Raw genomic sequence first — 16,095 nt, 5'->3', positions numbered from 1 at the left:
ACCCGAGTACGGAAGTACTCGAAAATCGCGGTGCTCCATCGAGTACTTACTCGAAACGAGTATGTTCGCTCATCTCTAAGGGCTCATGTCCACGGGCAAAATAGGATTTAGGATCCGCAGCGGATTTCCTGCATGCGGATCCGCATCCCATAGGGATGCATTGACCACCCGCGGGTAGATAAATACCCGCGGATCGTCAATAAAAGGGATTTAAAAAAAAATGGAGCATGGAAAAATCCGGACCATGCTCCATTTTCGTGCGGGTCGCCCGCGGGGACGGCTCCCGCGGGCTTCTATTGAAGCCTATGGAAGCCGTCCGGATCCGCGGGAGACCTAAAATAGGAATTTAAAGTATTTACCATCCGGCGCGGGCGGGGAAGGTCAGCTGTTCCTCACGGCCGCATCTTCCTTGCTTCGGCTCGGCGGATGTGCCCGGCGCATGCGCGCGGCACGTCGGCGACGTGCCGGCGACGTGCCGCCGGCGTCAGGAATTCATCCGCCGGCCGAAAATGAAGATCCGGCCGTGAGGAACAGCTGATCTTCTCCGCCCGCGCCGGATGGTAAATACTTTTAAATTCTTATTTTCGGCGCTCATGTCCGCGGGGCAGGAGGGACCCGCTGCAGATTCTACATGTAGAATCTGCAGCGGATCTGATTTTCCCCGTGGACATGAGGCCTAATAGTAACCCATACGCATGCTGACTTCTGTGTGACGTGATCATGTGATCAGTATGTCCAGCCCTCAGATTCACAAATGGCATCAGGAGATTCTGACAAATTATACCGTCTACGATTACATCGATACCAAAAACATTATCTTTTTTCAAGGTTTTTCCACTTTTGCACAATAAAAACCCTTTTCTTTGGAAATTCCAATTATTTTTGTATTGTTGCTTCCAAAGTCTCATAACTTTTTTGTTTTTCCCTCTGTGGGGGCTTTCTTTCTGTGTCACGCACCGTGGTTTTTATTTGTACCATTTTGGGGTACATATGTGTTTTATTGCGCTTTTTTTGCAGGTAAAATGAAATAAGCATTTTGCCTCCGTTTTCCTTTACGTTTTTTGCTGCGCAGGATAATTAGTGTGCTCAAATTATAGTTCAGGTCGTTACGGACACGATGATACCACACATGTGGGGTTTTCTCTTTTTTTTCATATAAGTAGGGAAAAATGAGCAAAAAAGGGGTTTTTCATTATTTTTTTAATGGTTTTTTTACACTATTTTTTTAATACTGTTTATGTCCCTGAAGGGGATCTGATCTATAGCAGCTATGATCACTCTAGTAAGGCATTGCAGGACTTCTGTCCTGCAATGCATTATCGCTGGTTATAGCTATCATAGACACTGGCAACGCAGGACGCCTGTATCTGGCATCATGTTGTCATGGCAACCCGTTGGCCCTCCATGATTCCATCACGGTTGTCCGATGACATCACACAGGAAGCAATCTCCCTCTGTGAAGCCTTTACACAAGGCATGTAAGCGGTTAACAGTAGGGTTTGCTGTCCCGATGCACCCCCGCTGTTGCAGCGAGAGGCCGGCTATCAGTAACAGCTGGCTCCCACTGCTGGATCCCGTGAGATCCACAACATAAGGTTACGTCCTGTTGCCTTAAGTACCGCCCTGCCATGACGTAACCTTATTTTCTGTGGCTGGAAGGGTTAATGGACCATTTCAGTTTGTAATACGGACCAAAATTGGACATGCTATTTTTTTTTCACGCACATAAAATACATGTATGAAAAACGTATGTCTGAACGCTCCAATGCAAATCAATGGTGTTCAAATGCAGCCATGTGAATGAGCCGTTATAAAACGGCCCATTGAAGGCAACCATAAGGCTACCTACACAACAACAATAGTAAAGACTGAGGGGAGCTGTGTTCAACACAATGGGCCTCAATGAGCAAAACTGACAGAAAATCTGGCCTTGTTGCTCATAGCAACCAGTCGCAGCGCAGCTTTAATTTTTCCCCAGCTAAGAAATGAAAGCTGCACTGTGATTGGTTGCCATGGACAGCATTCTAAACCTTATGAAGTTTAAGCGGAGGCCGCCCATAGCAACCAATCACATCACACCTTTCACTGTCGACCCTGCAGTAAAAAAATAAAAGCTGTCCTCTGATTGGTTGCCATGCTTACGTCAAACATGGCTATATGAGAAGAGAAAAAGAGCAGCAACGACGCTCCTCAGTCGCTGTATAGTCACTGTAATTTTAGACTGCTTCTAATTACACACCCCTTATTTCCCCGCGGCTATTTTCTCTCTCTTTGCGTTCCAAGCCTCGCTCAGTCGCTTCCGGGTGGCGCGTCAGTATGACGTCACTTTTATAAGTCGCGGCGCATGGAGCTGACGTCATCGCGAGGACATGAAGGCCTAGTAACGGGAGGAGAGAGGAGCAGAGAAGAGTTCGTGCACCGCTCCCAACTATTTGCCGGGATGTGAGAGGGAGTCGGGACGCCCCCGGCCGGTGAGTGCACGTCAGTAAAGGGAGGAAGGGTAACTTGTAGTCCTCCAAGCACCACTGAACTGCAAGTCCCAGAACAACCTGCGAATCCTTCTGAGGCTAAAGGGCATGCTGAGATCTGTAGTGCCACAGCTTAAGGCACTCGTCCGCCCTGGCAACCCGTTTCCACCATCGGTTTGTGTAAAAACACACCTCAACGAATATCCTCATCGGCTGTAATGGGTCCGCGAAATACACGGAAATCACATATGGCCGCCTGATACCGCCCTAAACGGAACCGGTCGCCTGCTTGTAACCCGGGGCCCGTTTACACGTAACGATTGCCGCTTACAATTTGCTCAAACGAATGTAAGTGCGCGATATAATCGTTACGTCTAAACGCGAAGCTGTCATTCAAGCAGCGTAAAAATCAGCACCCGCCCGTTCTCTGCTCGTTACGACTTAACGCTGCATCTGCAGAATCATTTCCTCTTTATTAACAAAGGCCGAGATCACACGACCGCACGCTGCTCACGGATTACCTGCGCCGTTTGGCACGCGTAATGCACAGTGGCAATCTCACAGGAAATCCTGCCCGAAATCCGCCTGCTGGTGACCCTGCGTACCCGTCCGTGTCTTTAAGTGCCGGCGGACGTGTGCAGTACAGAAATATAAAAATTCCTGCTCGTACCGCAGAATCCGCAGGCCCATCTGCAATGTCAACCGCACACGGGCCGCGGATCGGACTGCTTCCGGTGACTTCATGTTACAGCGGGAGGCGGAATCCGGAGGCGGAACACTTGCTCCGGATTCCGCAGCGAAAATCCGCCCGTGGACATTAAGGCCTGACCCAAACAAGATGTTCTGCAGTACCTGGGACAGAAGACCTGCGGTGTATTACTGTCGCAGCAGAGTGGATGCGATAAATTTTTTTTTTCCCCCCTTCTTTCTTCCCCCCCCCCCCCCCCTTCCTTCACAAATCTTATCCATAATTAGTGGGAAAAATGCGTAAATTGACCGGTGCGGATCGTGGTAATTGATGTTGTGGGCGATCGCTGCGGCGTTCCTCCATTGCAATGCGTAGAGTAACATCTACGTAGATCTGCAAGGAGATTCACCGGTTAATTCACTACGGAAAACCTGTACGTGAGAGCATCCACTTGGGGGGCGGATTAATTTTCTGAGTTTTTTTTTTTTTTTTAATTTATTCATTATGCAGCCAGGTCCGCAGTATACATGCAGGGGTGGCCAAAAATATGGAAACGCTGTATGAAATACATGCCTTAAAATCGGTCTTTACATGTCTTATTGAAATATGATTTATTAGGGCGCCTTCACGCTGGCGATAAAATTGCGCGATGCGGGAGAGTGAAAATGCAGAATTATGAAACCGATGATTTTCAATGGTTTCTTTCACTCGTGCGATGTGATTTAAAAAAAACAACAAACCGCAGCTTGTCCCATCCTTCTGCTTTTTTCCCCTATGGAGCCTCCTTTTTATTGCATCGCGAAGCACTAGCCTGCGATTTTATTTATTTATTTATTTATTTTTTATGCGATGCGTTCTTAACATTAGAAAGTCCTCTCGACTTTCGTGCTGAAAAAATTGCGCTAAAAAAGCATGAGAAAATAGGAAGTAGCAATGATATTTTTGCGAGAAAATCGTGGGGAATAAGTTACAATTTTACCGTGATTTTCTCCCAGCGATGTCTCGATTGCCAGTCTGAAGGAGCCCTAATACCATGTAATTTAAGTGGAGGTAATATGGCACAGATGCTGCCGGGCAGAAGTGAACATCTGCCTGAGCAACAAGGTCCCATTGGTCAGCGGTTTGAGCCCCAAAAACACCCAGAGCAGGGCAAGAGGTGAAGTAAACAGAAATTTGGTGGGAAAGCTCTCAGCCAGGCAAGGGTCAAAAGGACAGCTCAGTGCTAATGGTTAAAAATAAGGATGAGCGAGTATACTCGCTAAGGCACTACTTATTCGAGTAATGTGCCTTAGACGAGTATCTCCCCACTCGTCCATAAAGATTCGGGGACCGCTGCGGCTGACAGGTAAGTCTCGGGAGAGAGGGAGAGAGAGATCTTCCCTCCGTTCCTCCCCGCTCTCCCCCGCAGCTCCCCGCCCTGTGGCGGCCCCCGAATCTTTAAGGACGAGCAGGGAGATACTCGTCTAAGGCACATTACTCGGACGAGTAATGTGCCTTAGCGAGTATACTCGCTTATTCTTAGTTAAAAACCCATGCATTTTGTACGATGTTTCCATATTTCTGTCCACCCCCTGCAAGGAACTAGTGTTACCTTGGTTAGTTACTTCTTTCTGTCTGAAACTCCTGTTCTCCTTTTTTTTTTTTTATATCCCTCAGATGGTCATGTGATCTCAATTCTGACCAGCTCAGATATACTTGGGGGTTATAAATTAATTTTCTAGTTAGTCTGTTTGTGTGATGCTGTTACATGGATTAACCACAGAAACAGTGTACAGGGGAAAACAAACCCTTCCGTCGCAGTTACTGATGATGGTCACACGGGTGTAATAGAGGAGGTCACAGCTCACTGTATACTTATGGTCTGTAGGTGAATATAGATGATAATGATGATTAAACTGCCCCATCCCCACAGCAGGAGGAAATGGTACAGCTTTTAGCTAATGCAGTGCTGATGCATTGAAACTGAAAGTAAAAAATATCACCACCAAGATGGTGTCTGATAAGCATCAAGGAGGCCGCACAGCAGGGAAGGGACTGGAGAACATAGAGGGGACCTGTGGGACAGACGATCTTGGGTGATGGCGGGTGAGGATGGAAAAATGTGATTTTGCTGGAGTGGCCCTTTTCGGAAAAAAAAATAAATGTCATCAATATACTACAGAAATATTGCACATGAAGACTGACTGTAAGGTTTTTAAATTTTCTTTTTTTTTTTTTTTAAATCGATAGCAATTTATGTCTTTGTTGTTGATTTGTCCCCATTTACTTCAGTGGGGATGTCAAAATCTGCAATCAATCTGCGGTGACATATTGTGGATTTTGAGGACCAAATGGTCAATTTCAGGCTCTTTGCGGCACATTTACTAACAAAGAAAGTGTTTTTTGAGAATTGCATAATGCAATTCCCGCTTCGATAACATACGACATTTGGGGCGCATGCGTCTTAGTAAATTTGCTGCTTCTCCAGCTGTCCCACAGTGTCAGATCTACAGCAGCTACGAGCGGGGAGTCGCGTCAATTCACTTTCAGGCGTAAATTTATCACTGAGCCACATCCATTTTTAAAGGGTTATTCCTAAGATTGATTTTTATTACTTATCAATGGGACAGGTGATGAAAGTCTGAACGCTGAGACCCCCTACGATCCCGAGTCCCTCTCTCCTCCTTATCAAAGTACAATTGTTTGACTATCACCAGCGGTCACATTGAAGGTGAATGGAGCGACTCTGCACACTCACCACTGCTGCTGTATGTGGGAAGCACAGTGCGAAAACGTCAAATTCGTCCTGTTTGCATTTACCCTTAAAGGGGATGTTGGCGCGCTTGGCTGTCTCCGCACCGCCTATAACATTGCATGGCCATGCCGTCACCTCATGCTCCCTTCCCAGCTGTATGCAGGAGCAGGTTGATGCCCATCACTAGACTAAAAGCCTCGCTAAGGGTCCCAGAAATCTGACCACAATCCATCAACCCGCTGAACAGCTGTTATTTGTGGAACTAATCCCTTTAAACCTTTTTCAAGTGTCAGTAAAATGGGCACATTTCATTGTCAACCACCTCCGGTTGTTCTACTGAAACAAATATGGATCACCATAAGGAGTCTGCTTGGCTCAGTAGAATCACATTAGGTCCGGGCATTCCTGCCATAATACAGATGACTGTTACAGCAACCATAAAGAGCTATTACAACCTCAAGCCAATCATGGCCGAGATGGTAACTCTACTTTGTACATAGTGGTCAGGTATAAGGAAACGGCCTGATTCGGCTGTTCTACACCGTTTCCACAATCCAGAGCTGCAGAGACAACGTTTCAATTCTGTGGGAGTTACAGAAACTGTGTAGCACAACTCGCTTGGCTGTTTCCGTACTCCAAAACATGGCCAACCGCCGCATTCGACCTGGTCGGGGAAGGAGGGGTTGTTAAGTATTCGGAGTAGGTAAAGATACTCTTTGATGTTGAAGATTGTCTTGAGATGTTGACTTAATTTTTTTTTTTATCTCCATACTTTCTTAGCAAAGTTCTTGAAAATGGTGGGGGCACAGGAGATGGAACTCCAGACGTCATCAGTACAACAGCAACCTCTGGTACAGTCTACAGAAACCAGTAGCCACCAGTATGAGTGCCACGAGTGCGGCAAAGTCTTCAAGTGGTCCTCTAGACTGATTCACCATCAAAGGACTCACACCGGAGAAAGACCGTATAAATGTTCCGAATGTCCCAAGGCCTTCAAAGGCTCTTCGGCCCTACTATATCATCAGAGAAGCCATACGGGGGAACGGCCATATAAGTGCGGAGACTGCGGCAAAGCCTTCAAGCGGTCATCTTTATTGCAAATCCACCAAAGTGTTCACACTGGGTTTCGGTCTTTCAAGTGCAATGTTTGTGGAATGGCGTTCAAGTGGTCCTCTCATTATCAGTACCATATGAGGCAACATACAGGTGAGAGGCCGTACAAATGTAACATCTGCGAAAAGGCATTTAAGAACTCGTCTAGTTTGAGGCGGCACCGAAACATTCACACAGGAGAGAGGCCTTATGTGTGTACTGTATGCGGCAAGGCCTTCACCCAGTCTACAAACTTGAAGCAACATGAAAGGATCCACACCGGGGAACGGCCCTACAAGTGCAATGAATGCGGTAAATCCTTCACCCATTCATCCAACCTTCTTCTTCATCAACGCACACATACTAGCGGGCACACACACAAGTGTGACTTGTGTGGCAAAGTCTTCATTTCGGAAGGTTTCCTCCAAAAGCATTTGCTGTCGCACGGTATCGTACAGACTTTTGTGCAAGGTGATACTGAAGTTTTCTTGACTACGGCTGGGGATGTGGAGACTGTGGAGATGCTCTATAAATGTGGCACGTGTGACTTGACGTTCAAGGTTGAGGACTTGCTGCTTGAGCATCAACACAGCCACACCACCGATGAGCAGGTTTATTCTTGCACGTCTTGCGATAAGACGTTTAAGAATGCCTCGGGGCTATCACGCCACCAATATACCCACTCTAATGAGCGGCCTTATAAGTGCTCCATTTGTGAGAAGACATTCGTGCAACTTTCCAACCTCTTGATGCACCAGAGAACCCATACTGAAGAGCAACAGTTGATCCAAACAGAAGCAGAAGTCACATGCCCCCAAACTATTGAAATAGTTCAGCCTTTTACGGCAACGACCCCTTCCGAGACGGTCGACCGCCCGTACAAATGCACAGACTGCAATAAAGCTTTCAAAGGTTCTTCAGGACTTCGTTACCACATGCGAGATCACACTGGAGAGCGTCCTTACAAATGTTCAGAATGTGGTAAGGCTTTTAAACGCTCTTCACTATTGTCCATTCACCAGCGGGTACACACTGGCGTCAGGGCGTTCAAGTGTGCCGAGTGCGGCCTCACATTCAAATGGTCCTCACATTATCAGTACCACTTAAGACTTCATACAGGGGAAAGACCGTATAGTTGTACAGAGTGTGGCAAGTCCTTCAAAAACACCTCTTGCTTGCGCCGTCACAGGCAGTTGCACACCGGCGAGCGCCCCTTTGCCTGCGTCATGTGCGGTAAAACCTTTACTCAGACTTCTAATTTACGGCAACACGAAAGGACTCACACGGGAGAGAAGCCGTATAAATGTGAAAAGTGTGACAAAACTTTTACCCACTCTTCAAATTTGCAACTACATCAACGGACACACTCCACTGACCGACCTTACAGGTGCACGGTTTGTGGCAAAGGCTTTGTCATGTCCTCTTACCTCCAGAGACACATGCGGACCCACGCTGTAAACACTGGGTCGGATGCGGAATTGATCGCACAAACTCCACTCGGCCCTCAGAATGGACAGGTCACGCCTAACACACAAAAAGTGCACATTGTATCTGACATGCCTACAACATTAAATCTAGAGGTTTGCAATCAAACCCCTTCATTAAACCCACAAACCTTCTTCTTGGTCCAAGTACCCCAGCAGAATGCTCCAAAGCTTATATTAGTACCCTCTCATCAAATCTTAAACTCGCAGCAGAAGGTACCTGTAGCACCAAGTGCAAATGCCAATCTTGTTACAATACCAAACACGGGTCAGAAAAATCAGCAGAGTAAAGTTTCACGAAAGCGAGTCAAGCAGAAAACGTCTGATGTAGTTCCCAATATTGCATCCCTAAATAAAAATATTCTCATTATGCCCAACACTAGCCAAACACTACCTAGTGTGCAGCCTCTTCAGTTTCAAACTATCCAAAGCTTTCCAAGGGCACAAAGATTACCCATGGGGCAGAACATACTTGTGCTGCAGAATATGGCCGAGCAAAGTCCCCTACAGTTATCGACAGTGCAAATAAATACAATGCCACCTTCACAGAAAACCGCAAACCTACAAATCCAACAGGTATCCAATACGCAAGACGTAACTATTCAAAGTTTGCCCAGTTCTCAGGAGGTATCAAACCTTCAAGTGAAGACCCTACCATTGGCAGAAGACGTGTCCAATATCCACAGCTTGTCTAGCCCCCAAAATATTTCTAACATGCATATCCACCAGGAGCTACCCAATGTCCAGCTCCAGACTAATTCGAATACATCCCCTCTTTCAGATATTCATATTCAAGCACTTCAAGAAACGCCAAGCAGCTTACACGAAAGTCAAAACTTGACTGTTGTGCTGAACTCTCCAGGCGAAGAGCTTCTAAGCACCAGCGAGAGCGTGGAAAGTTTGCAGTCCATGGAAGAAGTTCAGGACGTCCATTTTGAAACCCTTCAGACCGAAGACGGTCTGCAGAACGTCCTAGTCCTGCAGAACGCTGATGGCGAGCAAACGCGGTTGTGCGTACAAGGAGTTGAAAATATTCAGGGGCTACAAGACGTTTCGAACGTTCAAATTCAAGCCATGTCCAACGTGCAGGAACCTGCAAACTCTGCTTCCGAGTGTCAGAAAGTTTTTATTATTCAGAGCGCTCAAGGAGAGCAAACTCTACAAGTAGTTGATAACTTTCCAGGAGATCCAAATGTACATGTAGTAGAAAACATTCAAGGACTGCAGGCTGGGCAAAACCAACTGCAAGTTGGGCAGAACCAGCTTCAGGTGCTCCCAGGTCTCCAAAGCCACAACACTGTGCAGCTTCCACAGAATGTGCAGCTGAGAACTCTACCGAGCAGTCAGGGGCTCCAGGCTGTTCAAAATGTCCAGGGACTTCAAAACCTACAGGCGGTCAATTCTGGAGCCCAGAATATACAAACTATTCAGTTAGTTCAAAAGAATTCGGTTCAGGGGTTACAACATGTCTTGCCATTCATTCAGATTGTACAGAGCGCCCCGAAAGTTCAGCTTGTCCATACTTTTTAATGTTGGCTGCATTAAAGAGGACCTGATGGCTCTTCGGACTTGTAGGTCGAAGCGCTGGAGCATTTCTTTTTCTTTGCGTTGTCATTCCTCCTAGAAATATGAGAATGAAGTGACATCTGTGTGTTACCATTTTGTTTGTCTGTAGTGTTCCGACTTTACCCCTTTTAGAATCGGCTGGACAGTTTCGGACTGATTAAGGTCCTCCTACAAGTGGAATGGTTACACCCAGTTGTTAATTTGTTCTTAACGTTTCCCCGTGGAATAACACAAAGCAGAGTTCGGAGAAAAGATGCTCTAGAATTGTTGTTTTATTGAGGGAGGGAATGTATGTACCCAAGGAAAACCAGACATTAGGAGAGCTGCAAGGTGCTTTGTTAAAGCTATCCAAATAGTAAAACTGGTAAGCTTCGACTTTGACACTACAGCAGTGCCTGAATTACACGTACCGTCATGCATGAGGAACCTTGACCAGCCTAAACATCTCTGCGATGACTTGTCCATACTCCCATACGTCTACCCTATCCTTCGCAGGCACCTACACTTATGCATGGCTGTGTTTTACAGGATGTGACGGAAATTATTGCTTCAACTTCCAGTCTTCTAGAACTTACTATATTGTTTTTAGTATGTGTATTAATTCTTATAATAAGCAATATTATATCCAATTATTTACAATTTTTGTTTTTTAACAATAGAGCACTTTCTTGGAGGACGATTAGTGGTCTATATTCGCCTCCATTCCCTGGTAATTTCTTATATTGTAGCACGAGCATGCACCTTCCTTGAACGTCTTTAGACAAAAAAAAAAAGTGCAACCGCAGCGGTAAGATTAAGGATTAGTGATATTTAGCATTGCAAAAAGTTACATTTCTTTATTCTCCTATGAACTTGTAAGGTTGTCTTGTTGGGGATGATGGTGATATAGACTCAACACCCAACAGGTTGTTGTTTAAGACCTTTAGTAAGGTGTATTCGCATGCGGAAAATTACATTAACCTGAATGGAGTTGCTTGGGTGGTAAGCATATGAATTTCTGTAAACGTATTCGGATGAATTTGCCGACAGATTTACTAGGTTTGACCAGGGGTCCCCAACTCCAGTCCTCAGGGACCACCAACAGGTCATGTTTTCAGGATATCCTATGGTAAGAACACCTGTGGCAATGTCTGAGGCACTGATGATCATTACATCACCTGGGCAATACTGAGGAAATCCTGAAAACATGACCTGTTGGCGGTCCCTGAGGACTGGAGTTGGGGAACACTGGGTTTGATGATCATAAAAGGACAACTCACACTTACGAACACGTCAAAGCAAAACCACATACAGCTTACTGAGGTAGAACTGGTTTAAAATCTCATCTGGTTATAGTATCTACAGACATCATACATTGGGATATTGCCTTTTAAAATTTCCCACAGCTTATGCAGATCTCGGCTGAGCGGTCTGGTGGGCAGGCTGGACTGTCTCTGCTGGCTGGAGATGCTTCCATAACACCTTCCGACTGCGACGTGGATTTCTCCTACGTGAGCGGCAGCGATGATCGTCCACATGGAAGCAGGATCTTTGCTGGTGCAAATGACTGAGCAGTATCTGCCCAGAAGTTGGCCTTTTGGTCTGCAATCTTCTGGCGCATGCATGAAATTTAGGAGACCCCCATCCACGTCACTGGAGCGGTCAATGTACACAGCGTGGGAAATTTTGTAAAAGGTTGTTTCTCAGGGAACTGGAACCAAATGAGATTTGGAACCAGCTCTACCTCAGTAATCTGTAGCTGTAGTTTGATATGCTCAGAAGCAGGGGTGTAGCAGGCGGGGCATCTGTCCCGGGTGCAGTCAGAACTGAGGGGAAGGAGGGCACCAGCTTAGCATTTTAACCTCCCCTACTGTTTACCTGAAGCAGAGCTGGTTCTACAGAAAAAGGACATTACAGTTTTGGATAAACTGGGCTTGTTCTATTCAAATGGCTGTAACTCCGGTTAGATTGGGGCAACTGACGTGATTTTGGTGTCATTTTAAAGGCAGCGTGTCTGTAGCACTTCTAGCCATTAGAAATGGAGTTGGGAATATTGATTTTACAGCTGTCATGTCTGTGTGCAGAGCAAGAGGGGGTAGGGTGACGATTATCTGTGATTCTCCTGTCTGTCCCAGGGAAGGGGGTGACATGGGCTTTTCCTTCATGTTAAACCCCTGATCCCTGGCAGGGATGCCAAACTGATTTTTTATTTTTTTGCCCTGGGCAGAAGTACTGACAGGTTTCCTTTTATCTATTGTTAAATGGGTAGTCTGAGAAGGCATGACTAATTTAATAGAGCATGATGGGAGTGGGAAAAAATGACCTGAATTCTTCTAAAGATAGCACCACCCTTTTCCATGGGCTGTGTCTGGTATTGCAGTTCGTCCCTATTGTAGTGAATGGAACTGAGCTGTAATATCAGTCATAGCCCACGGGCAAGGGCAATGTTGCTTCCAAGGAAGAATAACCTTTTTCTAATCCCAAAAAAATTCCTTTTTTTTTTTTTTTCTTTTAATTTTTCAACATGTGTCCATTTATAATCTGTTGGATTTTATAGGAATCCACATGCCAGACAAGAAAGTAAGTAAACAATCCCTGCCCTGTGGTATTCCAGGACCATGTTGTATTTTCCCAGCGTACCCCCTTTTTTTTTAGCAAAAATATTTACCCAGTGTAATCGTTTCACATCTTGTGAAATTAAATTACTTTTATATTTTATCTAAAATTTTCCATTTTTTTAAAGAAACTATTCTTATGTAATCCTGTCCATAGACACAGGGAGGAATGCATGAACATCTTTACGCCAGAATTGCGGCTTAGAAAAGTCACAGATTCTTGCACCAGTCCAATTTGTGCAAAAATTTGCAACTTTTCACACTGCCTTTATCAGCGGGCAGGGCGGCCGCAGCCCGTTGGATTCACTATCCTTTACATCAGAAACTCTTGTAAGTTTATAGCGCAGATCTACGGCAGGTTTGATCTGCCGTAGATTTCAGAAAGTGGCGCATGGGCAGCGCAGGATGCGTCAAAAATATATAATAAGAGACTTGTGCATCTCTGTCGACACTCAACTAAGGCCGCCTGCAGACGGGTGGGTCGGATCCGGCAGCGAGGATTCTCGCCGCGGGACCCGACCCGAGCACCTGCAGGGACCAGCGCGTACTCGCCCGCGGCTCCGGCTGTTTGATGTGCCGGCTTGCTGGGCAGCCGGCGCATGCGCTGACCAGAGCAGGCGGCGGGTGTGCAAGCCCCGCACAGAAATAAAACATGCCGCGGTTTGTTTGCCGCGCAAGATTTCGCATGGCCAAACCGCGGCCGTCTGCATAGGATTGCGTTTGTTAACGCAATCCTATGCAGGTTTCCAGCAGCGGAAATCCCGCCGCGGAATTTTCGCTCGTGTGCAGGCGCTCTAAGATCTGCATGTAAACGACCGGTCTTGGATAGATGTCTGCTGTAGACTTTCCAACATCTCATAGGAAGATAGAAATGGATTAGATAGGATGTATTTGCCTCCGCTGGAGATGAGCAGCACCAGTAGTGTTTGGTTGTTAGGGGGGTACTATGGTCAGGAGACTCGCTTCTTGTAAAAGGGTCATAGACCTTGAAACTCCTGTTCGGGGTCTTGCACTTGGGAGGACAGGAGTCTCCCTTCTGGTGATCGTGGAGGTCGCAGTGTTTGGTCCCCAACCATTGTTGCATTAGATAGCTGATAAACGCTTTGGGACAAAATCCCCTTTTAAGGATATGTCCTTTTAAGTACTTGCCCTCAGCTGAGCACCAAGGCCTCCTCCAACAGTTGATCGGTGGGAGTCCCCCACTGATCTGAGATTGCTGATCAGTCTTGAGGATAGCTCATCAATATTAAAGTCCTAGAAAACCATTTTATGAATTGGTTGAGCCAGTTGTATGTTTGTAGACAGTTGTCCCGTTTCGGTTACCGGTAAAGGATGTGTCCACCGTAACGCTATTTTAAAGTTTTTACATATAGATTTAATCTTCATTAAAAAAAAATTTAAAGGACCTCTATCGTCTCCTTTTGAGCCCATAAAATGTGTTATGGGGCTTAAAGGTGAGGTGGAGGGATCCGAGAGGCTGCTTTTTATACTCGCTGGATCCTGCGTTAAAGCGCTGTGCCCAAACGAAATCTGCATACGCGATGACTTTCCACAAGACTCTGCATGCACTGATTTCTCGGTTGTTTTGAGATTTCAGCTCTGAAGTCTGCCGAATTTTGAATGAAGCTACGAAGTTAAAAACAAAATCAGTACATGATCATTTTATGTAATGATACTGGCAAAGGCCCTCTGTCATCACCGATCTCCATAACATAGTTTATGGGCCTTGGTGAGGACAGAGGCCCTTTAACATTATCGTAGCTTCATTCACAATTCTTCAGAGCTGAAATCTCAAAACAGTCCTTGCCTCCTTAGTGTCCATACAAAGCTTGCCCTGGTGACTTGCATTCTGAAATACTGCCAGATACTGTACAGTAATCTGATTTAGAAATGATTATCTCTCCCACTGTAGTATAGGACCACCTTTAAGCTTTGTCGTGTGTCTGTACATGAACTTACCAGCTGTTTTTAGTAGCAGCCAGCAGAATTGTGAATGCTGCTCTGGATAATGATGCAGGGTATAATTCCTCATCCGCATTGAGAAGTCGTTTATTTTTAGGTAGATTACATCTGTATGTAAAATATTGTTCATGGGTGAATTGGGGCAAATAGATGTTGTAGAGAGGGGACCCGTAATTGACTCGCGATGCTGCAGAAAGGGGCTGCGCCTGCCCATGTGTCACTATGGTTGTCCATCGCCTTCTGTGCTTGCAGTGTAAGGGCGGTTTCACATCAGCGTTGGAACCACTGCCTGTTCTTTCGGCTGAAAGCCGCGCAGCTGAGCGGAGATCAAACGGACCCCATTATATTCAATGGGGTCCATTCGGTTCTATCATAAAATTGAGCCAAATGTCCAAGGGGATTCCCCTTTCCTACTCCCCGAACGGAGCAGGAAAACGGAACCCCCGAGGCCGTAGATGTGAAACCACCCTAATCCTACCTTTCTCATGCAGCAGTGCCTCACAAGAGTGGATGGCCTAACAGTCGTCCTTGGTAGTAACCACTAATTGCTGGGGGTTGCAGCAGTTGGGCTCCTTTGGGGTAGAGGTCCTCTCAAAAGGTAAAGTCATTCTTGATGGAGAACTTTACAAAAGCTGCCAACGTCAATGGGAAATGTAATTAAGTAAAGAAGACCTATCGCTGGATAAATCAGTGGGGATGGCTTTATAGTTCTGTAGCCATGGCCCGTTGACTATACTCTTTGCTTGGATGGGCTGCCCTTTTGGTTTTGCGTCTGGCGCTGTAAATTGGGCTAGCGGGTGGTCCTCACCGCTCAGTCTCTTATGTCAAACTTAATTGACAGTCTGACATCAACCATTGAGCATGAGCAGGACTGCCCACTTGACACATTGACAGCGCTGTCCGGACGAAGGAGAGGACAGGAGAGAAGCCAGTGGGGCTGTGGCTACAGAGCTATGCAGCCAACCCTGCTGATTTTACCCTGTGACGGGTCCTCTTTAAGAAACGCACCAAATCTGCTTTTTGTTCTTCACTTGCATATATTTATTAAAGTTAGTGATTGTTACTTTTTGGTATTTGAGTGCAGTTCTGTTATGTACATGGTAACATGTTGCTAGTTATTACTATTAAATTTTATTAAAGATTTTTAAGAGTTTTTTTTTTTTTTTTGATTCCAGAAACTCTATATGAAAGAAATACAATACATTACTAGTATGCTGTTGACATATAAAAGTTCACCTTTACATGCATGTGCTAATATATCTGGTTTAGGCTGCTTTCATATGAGTGACAAAATCACACGATGCTTTCTATGGGTTCCTTCACATGAGCCATGTTTTGTAGCTGGCTACATTGTGAGAAAAAAAAATTGTGGGTTGCTGAATATTGCTGCTATTTGCTATGTTTTGTCGCCCGTGTTTCCCTATGGAGCCTTCCTTTCTGTTGCAATGCAACGTTTACAGTTTGAAGTCCTATGGTTTGTCCCTAAACTAGGCCATATCTGCATTAA

General features: G+C 45.7%; 1 protein-coding gene across 1 annotated transcript; it reads left to right on the top strand.

The window, feature by feature from the left end:
• The first annotated feature begins 2,341 nt into the window (after positions 1-2,341).
• On the top strand, positions 2,342-15,731 carry ZNF628 (zinc finger protein 628). Its single transcript, XM_066580780.1, has 2 exons — positions 2,342-2,471; positions 6,671-15,731. Exon 2 carries the CDS (start codon positions 6,685-6,687, stop codon positions 9,994-9,996), a length of 3,312 nt encoding a protein of 1,103 aa, XP_066436877.1. The 5' UTR covers positions 2,342-2,471; positions 6,671-6,684; the 3' UTR covers positions 9,997-15,731.
• The last annotated feature ends 364 nt before the right edge of the window (positions 15,732-16,095 follow it).

The sequence above is a fragment of the Eleutherodactylus coqui genome, chromosome 10 (genome assembly GCF_035609145.1).
Source record: "Eleutherodactylus coqui strain aEleCoq1 chromosome 10, aEleCoq1.hap1, whole genome shotgun sequence".
In the NCBI taxonomy this organism is placed as follows: domain Eukaryota; kingdom Metazoa; phylum Chordata; class Amphibia; order Anura; family Eleutherodactylidae; genus Eleutherodactylus; species Eleutherodactylus coqui.
Note: the sequence above shows the minus strand (reverse complement) of the source record. Positions and strands in the feature narration are given on the sequence as shown.